The following is a 19,657-nucleotide window of genomic DNA, read 5'->3' on the forward strand; positions in this document are numbered from 1 at the left end:
TTGAAATTTTTTTATCCCTCTCCCTCTCCCCGTCGACAGCACGTCGGGGAGAGAGAGAGAGAGGGAGTGAATTGAAGTAAATGGGGGGCATGCGGCCCTCTCCCTCTCCCCGGTGATAGCACGTCGGGGAGAAAGAGAGAGGGAGTGAAGTGAAGTAAATGGGGGGCATGCAGTCCCCCATGTGGGAGGGGTGGCAACCATGCCACCCTCCTCCCCCTCCTATAAAGGGAGCTTCCCCCCCTCTCCTTAGAGTACAGAGTGTCCCCCCTACCTACTTCGAATGGCAGACTTCTCCCCCCCCCCCCCCATGCTTTGTCACCCTCCGCGCGGACTACAGCAACCCCTTGGGCTTCATTAAGAACCTCTCCTCCCCCCACCTCGTCGTCAGGTGGAAACCCCCCCTTGGTGGCCAACGTCTGAAAACCCCCCCCCCCCTCTCGTGATCAGTGTGAAGAAGAGGAAGAAGAAGAAGGGAGAAGGAGAAGAAGAAGAGAGAGAGAGAGGAGAAGAACAGAGGAAGAAGAAGGGAGAGAGAGAGGAGAAGAAGAGAGGAAGAAGAGGGGGGAGAGAAGAAGAAGAAGAAGAAGAAGAAGAAGAAGAAGAAGAAGAAGAAGAGGGAGAGAGAGAGAAGGAGAAGAGGAAGGAGAAGAAGAGGGAGAGAGAGAGAAGAAGAAGAAGAAGAAGAAGAAGAAGAAGAAGAAGAAGAAGAAGAAGAAGAAGAAGAAGAAGAAGAAGAAGAAGAAGAAGAGGGAGAGAGAGAAGGAGAAGAAGAAGAGGAGGAGGAGGAGGAGGAAGAAGAGGGAGAGAGAGAAGAAGAAGAAGAAGAAGAAGAGGGAGAGAGAGAGAAGGAGAAGAAGAAGAGGAGGAGGAGGAAGAAGAGGGAGAGAGAGAAGGAGAAGAAGAAGAAGAAGAAGAAGAGGGAGAGAGAGAAGAAGAAGAAGAAGAAGAAGAAGAAGAAGAAGAAGAAGAAGAAGAAGAAGAAGAAGAGGAAGAAGAGAGAGAGTGAAGGAGAAGAAGAAGGAGAAGAAGAGGGAGAGAGAGAAGGAGAAGGAGAAGAAGAAGAAGAAGAAGAAGAAGAAGAAGAAGAAGAAGAAGAGGAAGAAGAGAGAGAGTGAAGGAGAAGAAGAAGGAGAAGAGGAGAGAGAGAGAAGGAGAAGAAGAGAAGAAGAATAAGAATAAGAAGAGGAAGAGAGAGAGAGAAGGAGAAGAAGAGAAGAAGAAGGAGAGAGAGAGAGAAAGACAAGCCGATGCTAGAAGGAAAAGAGGAAGGAACTCTTGGAGCAATGGGCTTCTTGCGTCAAGGGTAGATCTAAAGTTGGGGATTACGAAAGTATCAACAAGTCGAAGAAAGACCAAGGTTTCAATTGGGAGATGGCGCCTGAAGAACTTCGATGTTTTCAAACCCTTTTTCTATCTATGCTTATTGTTCTATTAGCAGGAATGAAAGAACTTCTATGGTTCTACACGCTCATAGGTCATAGTCCTCATTTTAATATCCATTGAAGGGAAAGGATACTCATAAAAGCTATATGTTGCTTATGTATTCCTTCATTCCTAGTTGTTCATAGATGTAGATGAACGTATGAAATTCCATATGTGATATTGCCAAGTTATGATGAAACTTAATGAGTAGCAAAGAAGGCTTGGAGTCTAGCTGTATAAACCCTAAGGGGAAGAGCCACCTAAGCAGATTAGGTGATTGTTATCTTAGAAGGACTTCTACCTTAGAAAAGGTTGTAAATTCCTTGAGCAAGTGTTTTGATACATCCTAGTTCAGTTCTAGTTGTGCATGCAATGGGATTGTGATGCCTTGAAGCATGTGGTTGTGCGTTCCAGTGTTTGTTAATGTAGTTTTGGATGTTAATCCAAGTGTGATGTAATTGATGATTTCATGGCCGGGTCTGTGATGATGGATTGTCATGGGAACAAAAGGGATGTTTTCCCTAGTAAATGCTATTAGGCTAGTTACTTCAGCTATGGATGATTTCCTAAAGGGATAATTAAGGAAGGATGGCGCTAGCTACCCCCTGTGAATCACCAAACCCTAACCAAGCGGGTTATGAATCTGCACCGGGAATGTGGACCGAACCCGCCGCAAGAGGTCTCTCCGTGGAAATTACTTGGCGTAGGAGGACGCGTGGGTGCCGGGAGGGCTCTGGCCATAAATCCCAATGCCTCCGGACCCTACACAAGTATTCTACGTGACTCAAGATGGGATCTCGAGGCCTTGATACTAATTACAAGGCATAATCTTGGTAGGATAAACCTTAGGGTTTTTATTGCCGGAGACGGAAGGATTTTTTTGTAGAGGTAGAAAGGGACACTTAATTCTCCTATATGGGCAGGAGACAAACATTAATCTGAAGATAAGTTAAGGAAGTGTTTGATCTTGTTATCTTGTCTTCGTGTCTGTGCCTTAAATTACGTAAAGGAACCTATGATTAACGGGTTAATTAAGGAAGCTCCTTTCATGTTTCAAACATAATGTGGTAGGTAATTAGTTAACTAAAACAACCCCCGAGGGAAGTGTGGTGGATGTGACCAATGGGTCCATCCTACGGCAGGGTGGTCTCGATTAGCCGAGAGCTTTTCTCAATGGAATTTATTTGATGTGATCGTTAGTTAGACAAGGACCTTAGAACTTGTAAGTTGAAACCCGGATTCATATCATTTTAGGGGACCGGAATGGGACTATGCCCTACGAGCAGAGAGGTCGAGCGATGCCTCCCTCTCGTTTCCCATGCTCTTTGAACCAAGTGCGGTATGAGTCTACTTGCGTCCAGTTGTATCTACGCAAAGTGGAGCGGCTGTCAACTGACGCTAGAAGGCTGTTAGGAAGACTCGACTGCTAGGAATCCAGACTTCAGGTTGATCCTAGTGGGAATGGCCGGATAAGTTCCTTTGCGAGGCAGACTCGAGAGACCCTAGTTGGCAAACCCCGTGTCATTCCTTGGGAGTGCCGGGCGGCGTTTTCTAGATTGATCTCCGGATGGGCTACTAAGACGTGTCCCGCAATTTGAGGGGCGGGCACATTACAGTTTGGATGTAGATGCATAGGTGTAATCAAGAAGTGACACTTTGTGTTTGTTGATACTTGGATTTATGGTACAAAGTTATCGGCTCTGGAGCAAGCTTTGGTTTTGGGCTTTGCTTCACTTGTGTGGATTGTTAATACTGCTGAGAGTCTGTATTTGACGCTTGGATATACTTAGACTTTGTGGTTCATTTCAGCATAGCAATGTTATTTTTTATTGTGACATCCAAGGATCATGTAGAGCTACTTCTAATTGTTGCGCAGAGCAAATATGGATGCAACTACAATGTTAATACATGGTTATTGCATGTATATATAAGTCTATGTACTCCTAAATGCATGTTTGGCCTTTTGTACATGCATGTAAGAGAGAGAGAGAGGGAGGGAGAGTGTGAGTGAGTGAGTGTGAATAGAGAGGGGAGGGGTGTAAAAGGGGTGAGAGATAGAGTAGAGGAGAGAGATAAAAGAGGGGAGGGAGCGAGAGGTGAAAAGGGGGGAGGGAGGAAGAGATATAGGTTGTGGAGGGGGAAGAAAGATAACAAGGGAGGAGTTAGGGAATGAGGATGATAGATGTGAGAAAGAGAGATGGGTAATAAATATCAGAGAGAAGAGTCACAAATGGAGGGGAGGGAGGTGAAGACGGGTAGGGAGAGGGAGGAAGAGGCAAAAAATAGTGAGAGAGATTTGGGATAGAGAGAATATAGTAAGCAAGCATATGGTTTCTTGCACTCAAGGATACAAAATATGCATTTTCTATGTCTTTTGTTTATGGTTTGGTGCAATGTTATTTCCAATTGCAACATCCAAGGGTCGTATAGAGCTACTTGTAGATATCATACAAAGTACGCATGGGTAAAGTTTACAAGTTTGGTGCATAAAAGACATTGCATACATATGTGAGTCTCTATACTGTAACAACTTGTATCCTTGGATACTACAATGAGAAATAACATTCCTACGGTGAAACGAACCACAAACGAAAGATGTATGAACCACACCACAAATTTAAGTTTGTCCAATCATTGCATGCAAACTCTCAATATTAATAACCCACATAGGTGAAGCAAAGCTCGAAACCAAAGTTTCTTCTAGAGACTACACCAATAACCTTGCACCACAATTTCAAGTTTCAACAAACCACAAAGTGTCACTCCTTGATTGTGCCTATGCATCTACATCCAAATGTTACAAAAATTTTACAGTTCCCATAGGGTCTAACCAAAACAAAGCTTTCTTTTCTTTGAGAAATAACTAGGAAAATTTTCACTCTCCAATATAGCATGGCTAGGCGAAGTAAGTCCGATCGCCACTCTTCGTCTTGTTGATGGTAGAGGGGACATAATAGTATTTCCTCTCTTTCTTACACCTAAAATTTTAGAAGCCCACAATGTTAATGTAAGCACATCTAACAACCAACAAAGACTACTTAACATTAAAAAAACAATACCTGGCCTAACATCTGCAAACCACTCGGTAGGCTTTGTCATAGCTTGATGTAGGGTCATAAAACAATCAAGATCCTTAGATTCATACATCGCCCACTCTCTTGGTACTCTATCAATGTGAGATCGTCAAAACCTCTTAACCTTCACCCATATGCACTTGAAAATGCTAAGTATATCCACAATGTACTCCTCCCTCCCCTAATCTATGCCTCTCCTTTGTTTGCGACCCCTCTTCCACACAATTTTTACATCTCTAACTATATTTTCACACACACACACACACACACACTCTCTCTCTCTCTCTCTCTCTCTCTCTCTCTCTCTCTCTCTCTCTCTCTCTCTCTCTCTCTCTCTCTCTCTCTCTCTCTCTCTCTCTCTCTCTCTCTCTCTCTCTCTCTCTCTCTCTCTCTCATGTACACATGCATAAAAGGATAGATATGTATTTGCATCTAGGTGTATAGAGACTCACATATGTATACAACGCCTTTTACACACCAAACTCGTAAACTTTACCCATATGTACTTTGCATGATACCTAGAAGTAGCTCTATACGATCCTTGGATGTTGCAATTGGAAATAACATTGCACCAAACCATAAACAAAAGACATACAAAATGCATATTTTGTATCCTTGAGTGCAAGAAACTATATGCTTCCTTACCATATTCTCTCTATCCCCCTCCCTACCTATCTTCACCCCCCCTCCATTTATTACCCATCTCTCTTTCTCACATTTATCATCCTCATTCCCTCCCTCCTCCCTTGTTATCTTTATTCTCCCTCCACAACCTCTATCTCTTCCTCCCTCCCCCCTTGTCACCTCTCACTCCCTCCCCTCTTTTACCCCTCTCCTCTACTCTCTCTCTCTCCCCTTTTACACCTCTCCCCTCCTCTATTCACACTCATTCACTCACGCTCTCCCTCTCCCCCCCTCTCTCTCTCTCTTACACGCATGTACAAAAGGCCAAACATGCATCTAGGAGTACATAGACTTATATATATACATGTAATGACCATGTACCAATATTGCAGTTGCATCCATACTTGCTATGCATAATAGCTAGAAGTAGCTCTACATGATCATTCGATGTTACAATCAGAAATAACATTGCTATACTGAAATGAACCACAAAGTGTAAGCATATCCAAGCATCAAATACAAATAGGTGAAGCAAAGCCCAAAACCAAATCTTGCTCTAGAGCCGAAAACTTTGTACCATAAATCCAAGTATCAACAAACCACAAAGTACCACTTCTTGATTACACCTATACATCTACATCCAAATGCTACAAAATGTTGGAACTTTCCATGGGGCCTAACCAAAATGAAGCTTTATTTTCTTCGAGGAATCATTGGGAAAATTTCCATTCTCCAACACAGCATGCTCAGGTGAAGCAAGTCCCATTGCCACTCTTTGTCCCGGTGATGGTACAGGGGACATGATAGTCTTTCCTCTCTTTCTTGTGCCTAAAATTTTAAAAGCCCACAACGTAAAGATGAACACATCCAACAATTGACAAAGATCACTTAACATTGGAATAACAATACCTAGCTTAACACTTGCAAACCACTTGGCAAGCATTTTCACAGCTTGATGTACCGTCACAAAACAACTGAGGTCCTTAAATTCATATGCCGGCCACCCCCTCGGTATTCTATCAGTATGAGATTGCCAAAACCTCTTATCCTGCTCATCTTCACCCATATGCACTCGAAAGCACTGAGTATACCCACAATGCACCACCTCAATAAAAACTGGAAGTAAAATCTCTATGTTGACATCATCATACAAATGCTCAATGACCCTTGCAAGAGTTCTTCTTATAATATCATGCATTGTCACTGCAGGCAAGTTACACTGTAGTTCCTTCTGATACTCAAAAGCTGGATAATAACCCCAGCTTGGAGTAGGCATCTGCAAAAGTCAAGCAAACACTTATATACAGTGTAGGGAATATATACTCAATTACCATCGAGTATATGCCAACCAAATACAGCTTCGAGGCTATTTCACATACACACCAAGCAAGGACTACAAAGCCATCAAAATTCAATAGATACATCTTTGAAAAAATGCAAGCATATCTTCCACCCTTCAAAAAATTCATATCCATATGCATATTTGCAAAAAAGCAATGCACCTCATTGCATCTTCTGAAGTACCTCCTTATACACAATGTTTGTCGTGACATTCACAATGCTTCCATCCTCATCTAATAACACTCTCACACCGCATGAGGATTTCACCCTTGAAAATGCAACATACAACTGTCCATGTGTAAATACTGGTGTCTTTAAGTAAAGACCAACAACAGACAATGTCTAGCCTTGCAACTTATTGATCATCATAGCAAACGCCAATCGAATAGGAAATTGCCTCCGCCTCATAGCAAACGGAAATTGCAAGGTGCTAGGAATAAAAGTGATCCTAGGAATAAAAACTCGTCCCCTACATTTGTCCCTATTATTATCTCAGCATCTATCACCTTTCTATTGAATGCCTTACACATCAACCGTGTACCATTACACAAACCTTTTGCTGGATTTAAGTTCCTAAGCAGAATAATAGGTGCATTCATCTTTAGCAACAATAGATGGGGAGGAAATCCACCTCCAAGATCCACTGTATTTAAATACTCTACAGAGTATAAAAATGAGCTATCACCCGTCTCTGCAATTGAATCTGCACTATAGTACTGTATAACTTCTCCTGGCATCGATTGCAATGCACAATGATTCAAAGAAGCCACCTTTGTATTCCACGTTGCAAGTATAGCACGCTCACTGAAATATGCCCCAAAGTCTCTCACCATGAACACTTCACCGTACACACTATTAACCAAGGTTTCAATAGAGCGCCCTTTCAATACCATGCTAGATGGAATATGTAACTTATCACAATTCTCCGTAATACCCACTCCATCCCCTATCCCTTGAATCCAACCAACAAATCCATTATCCATTACACCACCAGCGGTTGACATCCTCATATTCCCAGACAACCTTAGCACCTGAACATACTACCATAAATGAGAGTAACATAGTGCTGCATTAGCAATATCTTCACAGGCGATAGGTAGAATTTGCATAAAATCACCCCCAATAAAAGTAACATTTTCACCTAATGGTTTATCACAGCTCATAATATCTCTTAAAGTTCTATCAACAGCTTCAAATGCAAACCTGTGTATCATGGGAGCCTCATCCCATAAAATAAGGCTCGACTGTCTGAACAGTTGAGCAAGATCGCTCTGAACAAGAATATTATAGGTGGATCGATTACATAAATCCAATGGAATTTTAAACCTCAAGTGAGCAGTACGACTGCCCTGCAGAGGCAAAGCAGCAATGCCAGATGATGCCATTGCTAATGCTATATGACGATCACTGCGCAACCTAGCAAGCAAACACTTGTAAAGAAATGTCTTTCCAGACCCACGGGACCATCCAAAAAAAAACATCCCCAAAGTTTCCACCAATGGCACCTATAACTGCATTATATGCAACCCTCTATCCATCATTCAACATTGCCTCTATACAAACACAAACTCTACGTTGCTCCAGTATATCATATGCATACTCATCTTCTAAAAGAGGGTTAGCACACAACTGAGAATCTGTTCAATGAGGTTCTAGCAATCCATCAAAGTCAGAAATATTTGCCCACGCTGTCGCAAAAGATCCTGAAAATGCAATAAAGCCCTCTTTGATGCCTCTTATTGTAGAACTGCAGAAGATATATGCACATGATCTAGCTATAACTTATACAAAATATCCTCCACCATTGGTGACATAAACCTATCCCAGAGCTGACTAGGCTGCGCAGGCTCACAGAAGACCAAAATTGTAGCAAACAAAGCACGCAACTGGGCACCAATTTGTACAGATGCAGCCTCTTCCAAGCACACAACACACTCATCATCACCCTCTAACATGCCCTTTGCAATGCAGGCTTCCTTAAAGGTATTGTACACCACGTTGCCAACAATATGCAAATCATCAAAAGACATACATCCTCGAGACAATGTCAAGAGCATTCGCAAGTAATAACGCTCACTAGATGTGAGCGGCACAAAGTATATTCGACCACATGTATTTCCACGCTTTCTCTTTGTCCATACCTTTCGTTGTGCATTCCATACCCAATACACCGAGAAGTCTTGATACTGAATAGCTCGAGCCTCTGGATGAATATGATTGCACACAAACCATTCCGTAAGAGTAGTTTTCCTGATATCTTCATTCTGCATAACAGTTGATATATTGTCTGTATCTTGAAACACCACATAATTCTCATCAAGCAAGTGCACCTGCAACCGCTGTATATCAGGCTTCTCATTGTGCAATGCATAGTCATATATTCGCTAACACGCTTCCGAAGCAAAAACATGCCGTGCATCTAAATAACTCTCAATCTCATCCACTTTACGAAAGGTCATACCATTTAACCCTAAGTTTCCAACAAAAAATTTAATTGTTACACAATCATGTCCCTTGTATATATACTTATACAAATACTTAACAGCTGCCACTGTTGAGCATACCTCAACATTTATATGTGCATTGCATTTTTTTCTCAAGTACGGATTGTATGGAACAATCCATCGATTATCAATAGTATTACCCTTTATTGTGACTGTCTTTCCATCATCTCATCTTCTATAAATAGGATAGCCAGAGCTATCAATAGTTGTTACATTCACAAACCTCCGAGGGAATTTTTTAGTGCATCGACCATTGCGCATGCAAGGGTTCTTAGGATTCATTACACCGCAAGGACCATGGACATTGCATTTTGAGATAGTTTCAAACAAAGCTGAAAACTTTGCTCTATCAGGAAACTCAGCACAAACAAATCTATCATAATGGCATGCTTCAGAGGGTTTAAAAGGGTGCTCCAAAATTAGCAAAGTATGAGAATGCGATAGCCCTCGCTTTTGAAACTCAATCACACTAACAAAGCCTGCAACATTCCCAAACAGATTCCTTTTCAACAATGTATGCATCATATCAACATGTTTTTTATGGAATACCCGAGCAGTCAAATCAGGACGATCATAAGCGGTCTGTCCAGGCAACAAAGCATTAGTTATCTCTAATCACTTTGGATTACATGTCATTGTTATAAATAGATCATGTTTTCCCTTACTTTGCACTATAGCCATGGCATCCTGATACAGCTAATACATGTTTCTTGGCCCACCAATAAAAGAAGACGGCAAAACCACCCTTTTACCAATAGAGGCACCAATAATCCCCACTGGCCCATCATCCATCACTCCCACCATATTTGCTAAGCCCTTATAAACTTTCGAGCATAGAACTGATTGATTTTGACGACACCAAGCTAACCTACATTGCTCTATACTACAATAAGCATCAACAATAAATTGTTGCAACAATCGGCCACCCCGCAACATGCACACCTCAGTGTCATCACACACTTGTAGTCGAAATGCATAAAATTGCATATGAGTAACACAATCCTTATTAGAAAATCCATGTATATTAATTGGAACATTAACACCACTATAAGGTACCTTTACATGTCAACCATTATCACCCATAGGAAAAAGAAGAACGTATAGCATTGGCATATATGCCCCATGCAAGTTTAAAATAGCAATACATCGTCCATCCTGACTATAAACATGTATGTCTCGACGATCAAGAGTATTCTCATCGCCTTGTCCTAGCATGATAGCCACAACCTCAATTGTTGCCACTAAAGCTGAGTATTGTCTATTAGCATGTTGAATCCCAAAAATAGTCATTCTCAAATCATGCAAGGGATTGTTTTGCAATTGCATACCCACGGATCTAAAATCTTGTGCATATGCATTGTGTTGATGCATCATAGATTGAAGCTTCCCAAGCAAGTTTGGCAATAAATTAGGCATAACATCCAACCGATTAGATAACTCATGCTCAGTATCATAAACATAAAGTTGTGCAAATCTTGGCCTTTCCTGTCATTGCACATTAGGAATCAAAGGGCCTATACGATGATAAATGGATCCATGCACTCTAAAGGTATAAGAATTTCCCACAACAAAAAAAAACTCATCAACATTGGCACCAAGTGACACAAATGCAAGAGCACTATTATATGCTCATATATTATTTTTAAATACTCTGCTTTGAGGATGCATACCATGCAACAAATCATGCAATAGTTGTGGTGCATATTGCAACTGTGGCAACATTACTTTTCCATTTTAACAACAATGTTTACCAAACAAAACTAACCCCTGCACTTGAGCCTCACATCTCCACAATTTAGCCGAACATCACTCACACATCTCAAAAAGACTCCCCATGGAATGCACAATCGGGTCTTGAAATAGCAATATTGTAGTTCCATGATGAATATCCATTGCAGGAAAAGCATGTAAAATGGAGCAAAAACCTCCATTGCGAGCACTAAAGGTTGGAGCATTATTGACACATGACTCATTAATCACAGCATTATTGACACATGACTCATTAATCACAGCACTTCCTAGGTTTTGGTGATTTTGAGCATCACAATTATTGACACATGACTCATTAATCACAGCATTTCCTAGGTTTTGGTGATTTTGAGCATCACAATTATAATCATTAGCAAATTGCTACTCAATCAAACTATGAAGTCCCTCACGAATCAAGCTATCATGATTTAGAGCCCCTCCTTGCAAAACATTTCGACACTCAACTATAGTATAACACATCTCTTTATACCCCCCTCTGGTCATGCCTTGCCATTTGAGCCCCTAAGCCTAGCAATTTGTCGTCGTCTATATCGTGTAGAGTTGAGTTTATGCCTATGAATACACAACACATAATCCTTGCTAGTTCTCTGATTATTTAATCCCATATTGTTTGGATTCTCACAAAGCTTGCACATCAAGAGAAAACTTGCATTCTTTCAAGGAGAGACTTGATTGGGATTAGTATTTTCAAAAAGACTTAAAAGTAGAATCACATAATCCAAAATACTACGACAATTTAAATTAGCACAATCCTCCTACGTGCAAGGAACAATAGTAGTCAAAATTAGAATCATCATATATTTTTATATATTCTATACAATTAGATATCTAACCCAAAGACAAATGAAAAACAACTATATCTAACCGCCGCACGATCCCCCAAAGCCTATAACTCAAACCCAAACATCACTCTTCAACATAAATGTGCAATAAACTATTAAACGTTAGGATTCTTAAATCAATGAACTCTTCTCTGTAGATTGCAAGACGTAATAAGTATTTCTGTAGCTCAAACCTCAAGAAAGAGGCAATATACTTAAAAATAAAAATGTATTTAATATTTACAAACTCTTGAAAAGAGAAAGAACACACAATCTTATTCCAATCCATAGCAAGTTCCTAGACATTGAAACTAATATTGGGGGGGAAGAGAGAGAGAGAGAGAGAGAGAGAGAGAGAGAGAGAGAGAGAGAGAGAGAGAGAGAGAGAGAGAGAGAGAGAGAGAGATGTCCATATCCAAGTATCTTATAGAGACTATTACTCTTTGATACGTACTACATTGCAAAAATCAATGAAGTTTTCTCTCTAGATTGCAAGACATAATAATTATATCTATAAACAAACTATAGATCAAACCTCAACAAAGAGACAATGGACACATACATAGAATTATAAATGCGATCAATGTTTAGAAACTCTTTAAAAGAGAGAAGAATGCATCACCCCCAATAAATTGAACCAAACACTGGAGAGAGAAAGAGAGAGAGAGGGAGAGAGAGAGGGAGAGAGAGAGAATATTACAATTAGACTATACAATTAGAGAATATTACTCACATGCATTACACCACAAAAATGAATAAAGTTATATGTCCACATTGTTTGACATGATATCAAGCGTCAAGAAAGAGACATCACACCACATTGCAGATACCCCATACAGTTTACTCAATTTAGTCTCATTACAAAAAAAGAAAACACACATTATGTAATAAAGGAGACCTAGGAGAGAGAAGGAGAGAAGGGAGAGACTACAGAGAGGAGAGAGAAAGAGAGAGAAAGAGGGTGACAAGAAGAGAGAAAGGCAAGAAGAGGAGAGAGAAATGGCTAGCAGCCATGGGAGGATAGGGAAGAAGGTGAAGAAGATGAAAGGACAAATGTGTATTCATCAAAATGGTGGCTATGCAGTGTCCCTTACACCTTTTATACTTAGGTCAACTTGACCTAAGTATTTCCCCTCCATTACAATCCATCCCCACTCAAAATGAAGTTTTTGTCCTCAAAAACAAAGATTGGACTTATTGTATAGCCAAGTAGTGGGATGCAAAGTACTACTCTGTACAGCATTACAAGTGGCGAAAGATAGTGGAGAGGGGGGGTTCTTGGCATAGACCCAGTAAAAGATTGCCTAATATTCAAGAGTAGTACTAGTCTATGCAGAGGATCAAGGTCAGCCTGTAGCCACCCGGGTCAAAAGGGAAAGTGGTATCACTGCCATGCATTGGAACAGCTTCCATAAGGTCAAAGTCAAGTACAGCTGGAAGCATGATCAACATGGTGGTATTCGTTAGCTCTTCCATAAGCCTCTCAAGTATCACCATGCTTTGTATGACTGAAGCATATGAGGCTGAAGTCACCATTGCATGGACTGCATCAGCCCCTGAGTGCTGCATATTCATGGACCCTGCATTCTTAATGATGTCCAAGCATTTAAACTGTAGGTCTGTGGACTGAAGGGGCTCCCGCATGGGGTCATGATCATCCAAATCCACATGCTGCCCATGATCTTCTTTCTTGAATTGAAGTTTTTGTTGTGGACCCATATCAAAATGGTCTTCAATAAGATCTTCTCCATCCTTTGCATCATAATACTCTAATACCAATAGTATTTTGCCAGTCTTTGCCCTGCATATGGCTTGATGATTACAAGATATTGGCTTGGCACATCGATAGCATAAGCCCGCAGCATGCAATTCCCGTATCATATCACTAGTAAGATGTCTAATGCATTTAGCCTTAGATAGCAATTTACACACCTGCTCATCACCATCGGTCAGCTCAGTAATAGTTCTGACATGCTGCTCATAGTCATCTTGCTGCTCATGTACAACAGATGGCTGTCCATGCTCATGACCATAATGCTCATGTTGTCCATATGGATGGTCATACCAATGTGGCTACTGCTCATAATGGTATTCATGCTGTCCATACCAATGTGGCTGCTGCTCATAATGGTATTCATGTTGTCCATACTGCATATGGTGATAATAGCCCTGCTGCGCATCAGAGGGATAATTTGGTTGAGCATATGCATTTGCTTCCATTGATGTTTGCTGCTCACGTACATAAGCATGTTGCTCATATACAACAGATGGCTGTCCATACTCATGACCATAATGCTCATGCTGTCCATATGGATGGTTGTAGCAATGTGACTGCTGCTCATGATGATACTCATGCTATCCATACTGCATGTGGTGATAATAGCCCTGCTGTGCATCACACGCATAACCGTCATAAGCATCTTGCCTTTGATCATTGATCCCACAGCATTGGTCATGCTGTCCATAATCTCTATGAGAATGCATGTCACAAAAATGTTCATGCCGTTGCCCAAATACATCTATTGGCTGTTGCCTACTACCAAAACTTTGGTCATATTGTTGCCCATAAACATGTTGCCCAAGATTGCATGATGACTGTCCAACATGATTACAATGGTGTCCTTGCATCCTAGGCTGACCATAAGTATGATGATTGGCAAGTCCATGAGCATAGGTATTGGCATTATGCTAGTCATAATCACTGCCTTGCTGTGCCTGCATAGCATAAGAATCTCCATATGCATGTTGTTGATCCTTAAAGTCATAGGGTTCTCGATGATTTCCATAGTAATACTTCCTAGCATGTCTATGAGAAGGCTTAGGCTTCTGCCCATAATAATCAAGCTGTCCATATCCGTGGCAAGGTACACAACATGTATGACCAAATTTGGCATAAACATAATCATTATGTTGCTGTCTAGACTCTTGATGCAACTATTGTTGCTTGTAATGTGCTAATGGTTGTTTAAGCTATTGAGTAAAAGGCTGCCATTGCACCTCAAAAGGCTGGTGTGATTGCATTGACTGTTGCTGAATTACCTCAGAAGCTTTCTCCATCTTATGCATGTTACACATGGTGTCACCTCAACCTAGCACAACTCTTTCTTCTACTTTAGCCTCAAAACTGCTACTCTGTTGAATTTGCTACTACTGCTAGTACGTCTATAGCTAGTGTTGATGGAACCAAGACTGAAATCTAGAGTATTCCACTGCTACCACTTGCATTCCACTGCATTCTCTACCACTTGTGCTACTGTTGTTGCCCTTGTATGATAGGTAAGTTATGACTTGGCAAAGAACTTGAAATCTACCAAGCTAATGAGCTTCCCAATGTTTGTAAACAGTACCACAAGCATCTTCTCTGGAAGATACTATGGCAGATCAAGCAAATAAAGAAGGAACTGCAGTTCATAGCCCAGTAAGTCATGGAAAAGAGCCTGAAATCAGTTCGCACACTCTAGGACAATATTGCTATGATCAAGCCCTGAATGCAGTTGAGAGCAAAGGCATTTGTCTCAATACAATCATCCAAATCCCAACCTTCTAGACCAGTCACAGAATGTTTCTATAAATGCTCCCTACCAAAAGGGGTCTGAAATCAACTCTTTATTCCAGTCTGCACTTTACAATGCACTGGACTGAAGTCTGCACCTTGGCTTGAGGCAACTAGCAAGTATCATGTCTACTGGTCCGTGAGAAAGGCATTGCAGCACCGAGCATTCTGAATCGACAATACCACTACCATAAACATTTGCAATTCTTGCTTCATTTTCCAAATTAAGTGCAGTGCTTTACTCAATTCTCGAACCTATGGAACCGCCAGCTAGTGAACCCATTTCTGCTCCTGCTTTAGCACCGGGACTCAAGAGCCCATCAAATATCAAGGTAGTTATTATTGATGTTGTCATCACAGTGGTAGTAACTTCAATCATTGCTGTGGCAATCTTTTGCTTCTACCAGAAATGCATGCCTGACTAGACTGATGCCTGTGCTTCTGCAATAGCAGGGTCAGCTTCTTCGACAATTTCTCAACCACCTAAATCTGCAGTTGCAGTATCTCTCCATCCTAATCCCAAACTTGAAAATGGAAAAAGACCTAGAAGGGATGCGATTAAGGACACAAATGAATCATTGGACCTTAGTACTGGCTCAATCGTTGGAGATTTTGGCAAGGTTTTTTGTTGAGAAATCTGAGTACCTCTTATTCAGATTGTTGGCCTACAGATTCATCTGTCTTACAATAGGCAATGGCTGTTACAGGCAATCTATTAGTTTCTATGGACACTGAAACAAATGGAGCATCACTTGTAGACAATTGCCCTAATTCTGTGGCCACAGGAATCAGTTTATCATCATATGTAGCAATGGATTACTCTCTTTCAAGACAACCATCAACCCAGCTGTTGTCCTTTTCACCTCCGATGAAGGAAACAATGTCAGGACTTCGACCCCATACAGAAAAGCTGCCTGGTGAAAGTCACATTCCAGGTCAATCTTCAATCATGCCATTAAATTTACAGAACTATTTGTCATTATCGTCTTTTCCAAATATATCATTTGTAGTGGCAAATGAAGTTCTTAATCCGAAGCAAGCTGGCCAGGGAGCACTATCAAGCTTTATCAGCACAAGAATTGCTGAACTACACAGGCCTTCAAATGCATGGGTTACTTTGTGTGCCTCTATAGATGGAATATGTAACCAATCTTTTGATCCATTGACTACTAATGCTACAACTGGCAATCTAGCAAAATCTTATCCACTCAGTTCTGAGCTGCCAATTTTGAGCTACCTGTCTATGTCACCTCCTAGGCTGATTGTGAGGGTGATGACGAGGAGGAGTTCGCAATGCCAGCACACTCAGGCGACCTGTCTTGAGAGCTAACCATTCCATATCTGCACGATCCCTAGAGCCAGTTCTGAGCTGCCTATCTATGTCACCTCTTGGGTTGATTGCGAGGGTGATGACGAGGAGTTCGCAATGCCAGCGCACTCAGGCAACCTATCTTGAGAGCTAACCCTTTCGTATCTGCACAATCCCTAGAGCACCATGATCAGTTTCTAATTTTTGCATTAGATGGCCTGTGGGAACATTTAAGCAATCAAGAGGCTTGTGAAATTGTTTACAACCATCCATGATCGGGTATTGCCAGAAGACTAATCAGGGAAGCGCTCCAAGAAGTTGCAAGAAAGCATGAAATTATGACCTACTAGGTAGGCATGCAGGTTTTCTACCAGTGTCACTTCGAGGTGGTGATGACCATGTAACTACGCCATCATATATGTTTTCAGTAGATGGGGTGGATGTAGCTCATGAGGCAGGAGCATGAAAGCCGTCATCCATAAGGGTTCTCAATGCCAGCACTGCCCCCGCTTCCAGATCAGCAAAAGGAGAACATTGATGGCATCAGTAATGGCGATGCCCACGAAAGCCCCAGTTGTTGTAGGTGTCTGGGAAGGAAAACCGAGGCAACAATAGCATAGCTACGTCCTCGACAACTGGTAATGATGTGCCTGCTCCGACACCAAGGGGTTTCTTACCAAGCATGCGCTTTCCGTTCGGATAAGCAACATCGCTGTTGAACACGATGGATAGCATCGCCCCCCCCCCCCCCCAATCTTGCGTTTTCACTCTGACTGGCCTCCTCCATTCTTTCTATCACTGCTCCGCATTGATGGCCTCCAAACGCGTCCTCAAGGAGCTCAAGGGTTTGCAGAAAGATCCTCCCACCTCATGCAGCGCAGGTCCGATGGCAAAAGATATGCGACTTTGTGTTTCACGGAGCCACCAAAAGCAAGAAAGCCCACCATAACCATCCCATCTTATGAAGAGGTGCCATGCATTGCTATGTCACCTCTTGCACAACGACAGATTCTCCATCACCGAGGACCATGGAAGAGCTTTTATCAACACTTCAGCGTCTGCATATGAAATCCTTAAACAACTCTAGGGAGGCAATAGCTTTCAGCTAGTTGGGAGCTCAGGGGCCCTTGTGGGCAATAGGGCTTGCTACAGAACAGCAACAAATTCGCAGTGCACCTGTGACACCCAAGTTTAGATATGCATCCCAGTAGGTGATGGGAGTACAACAGGCTGTTGCAGAACCCTTGTCTGCACCTCTTGAAGTACGAGTGGAGTCTGGTCATGATCTCCAGATGCAGTCAAACCTCTAGTGAGCTCCCCAAGAAAGGTTGCCATCTCTGGTACTCCCTGATTTTCGTGGCCTTTCAATGCTGTACCTGTCTTGATCTACCTGTGCACTTGAGTAACTAGGGTTCCTGAACTAAAAAGAAACTAAAACTAGAGGGAGGAGAGAAAGAAGAAGGGACCAAATACCTAAGCTCTGATACCAATTGTAATGAAGGAGACCTAGGAGAGAGAAGAGAAGGGAGAGACTATAGAGAGGAGAGAAAAAGAGAGAGAAAGAGGGTGACGAGGAGAGAGAAAGACTAGGAGTAGAGAGAGAAAGGCAAGAAGAGGAGAGAGAAATGGCTGGCAGCCATGGGAGCACAGGGAAGAAGGTGAAAGAACAAATGTGTATTCATCAAAATGGTGGCTATGCAGTGTCACTTACACCTTTTATACTTAGGTCAACTTGACCTAAGTATTTCCCCTCCATTACACATTATCACAAAAAAAGCAGTGGCCCAAGAATTTCAATATCTTCATAAGCGAGACAACAATAGATTATAACCTTCATCCAAATGTTGAAGAGAGAGAGAGAGAGAGAGAGAGAGAGAGAGGTGAATATTCAAACATTACAATTATAATTAGACCATACAATTAGAGAATATTACTCTCGCGTGCACTACACTACAAAAATAAAAAAAGTTGTATCCACATTGCAAGACATGATAATTCTTTATATAGATCAAACCTCAAGAAAGAGGTATCACATCATTGCATTAAAACCAATATAAGCTTCACAAAAAGGAAGCACACATCATTGTCAAAAAAACATTGGTCCAAGCACTTTCAAGTAAGATATAAGCGAGACGATAATAGATCATAAGCCCCAACCAAGCAAATCCTCCTCAATTGGGACCGTTCATTTGACGACTCAATTGTTGCAGCAAGGCATTGAACCTATTAACATTCATTTGGAACTGCAAAAATGGTAGTCGACAACCGCTCTGGCAAATCACAGGCTCGTGGTCATCTCCAAGCCCCCAAAAAAATGCCCACATATCATTCAACAACAAATTCATCAACCTACTTGTCTCAGAGACAATTGTTGAAAGTTCCCTCACTTCACCACCCAAACCACTCGAGACTTGTTGAAGAACACTCTGGGTGTGCTTTGTCTCGCACACAACACCATACAAACCTTTAGCTTGTTCATGCAACTCTACAGAGTAAATAGCAAGTGCATGATCGACACGTGTGGATAAACTCGTTTGCAATTCCATCAACCCATTCATCTTGGTCTCGAGGCGCTTAAACTCGAAAGAACTTGAAGTAGCCTTTGTGTTTCTTCGGATTGTTGATGTCCTTGTGGATTTACTAACATGGCCTCCTTGTTGCCTCACCACTTCTTTCATCTTTCGCACATTAACTTTATTCACTCTCTTAAACTCCACATTTTGGCTGCAACAAAATACACAAATGACTATCACCCCAAAAAGAACACAATACCTTGGCGAAAATACAATTATTAGAATAACTATCTCCCATACCCATGCGAACGGCTCCAAGCAGGCAAGCGTCGAAGAGATGATGTTGTGGCTGTTTTCTTTGATTCAACCAAATCAATTGCATTCAATGGAGTCGAATGCACTATGTCTGGAACATCGTCCATAGCTTTGCTTTGTTCCATGATGACTACACGAAACTTTCAATAGAGTATAAGAGTCCCAATAGAGAAATCTCAATGCCATTGAAGACAAACACATTTCCAACTGAAAACCCTAAATTGAAAGTGTCTTGGACTCAAAGACAAAAGAATAGTCATACACGAACACAAGTGTAAACAATCATGCATGAGCACATACATACACAGTGCTCACCAAAAGCCAATTAATGATTTCCCTCTCCAATGGATGTCCATTCATCCACATGTGCACACGACACTCACCAAAGGCCCATCAAGCATCACTCAAACT

At 41.6% G+C, this 19,657-nt stretch overlaps 1 protein-coding gene across 1 annotated transcript; it reads right to left on the bottom strand.

Annotated features, from left to right (window-relative positions):
- Positions 1-7,436: 7,436 nt before the first annotated feature.
- Positions 7,437-8,920, bottom strand: LOC148020692 (uncharacterized). The gene is made up of 4 exons (XM_087698164.1): positions 8,851-8,920; positions 8,280-8,754; positions 7,579-7,877; positions 7,437-7,492 (listed from the first exon to the last, which is right to left on the bottom strand). Exons 1-4 carry the CDS (start codon positions 8,918-8,920, stop codon positions 7,437-7,439), a joined length of 900 nt encoding a protein of 299 aa, XP_087554290.1.
- Positions 8,921-19,657: the final 10,737 nt, after the last annotated feature.

Source organism: Lygodium microphyllum, chromosome 18, assembly GCF_053477565.2.
Source record: "Lygodium microphyllum isolate KBCC chromosome 18, Lygodium_microphyllum_v1.1.10, whole genome shotgun sequence".
Taxonomy (NCBI): Eukaryota; Viridiplantae; Streptophyta; class Polypodiopsida; order Schizaeales; family Lygodiaceae; genus Lygodium; species Lygodium microphyllum.

What these genes read in the sequence shown, in the direction of transcription:
- LOC148020692 (XM_087698164.1), bottom strand. Translation starts at nt 8,920, where the DNA reads ATGACCTTTCGTAAAGTGGATGAGATTGAGAGTTATTTAGATGCACGG. An exon ending in TGTTTTTGCTTCGGAAGCGT is followed by an intron (nt 8,755 to 8,850) that starts GTTAGCGAATAT and finishes TGGTGTTTCAAG; the next exon opens with ATACAGACAATATATCAACT. An exon ending in CCTAGTCAGCTCTGGGATAG is followed by an intron (nt 7,878 to 8,279) that starts GTTTATGTCACC and finishes TTTGCTTGCTAG; the next exon opens with GTTGCGCAGTGATCGTCATA.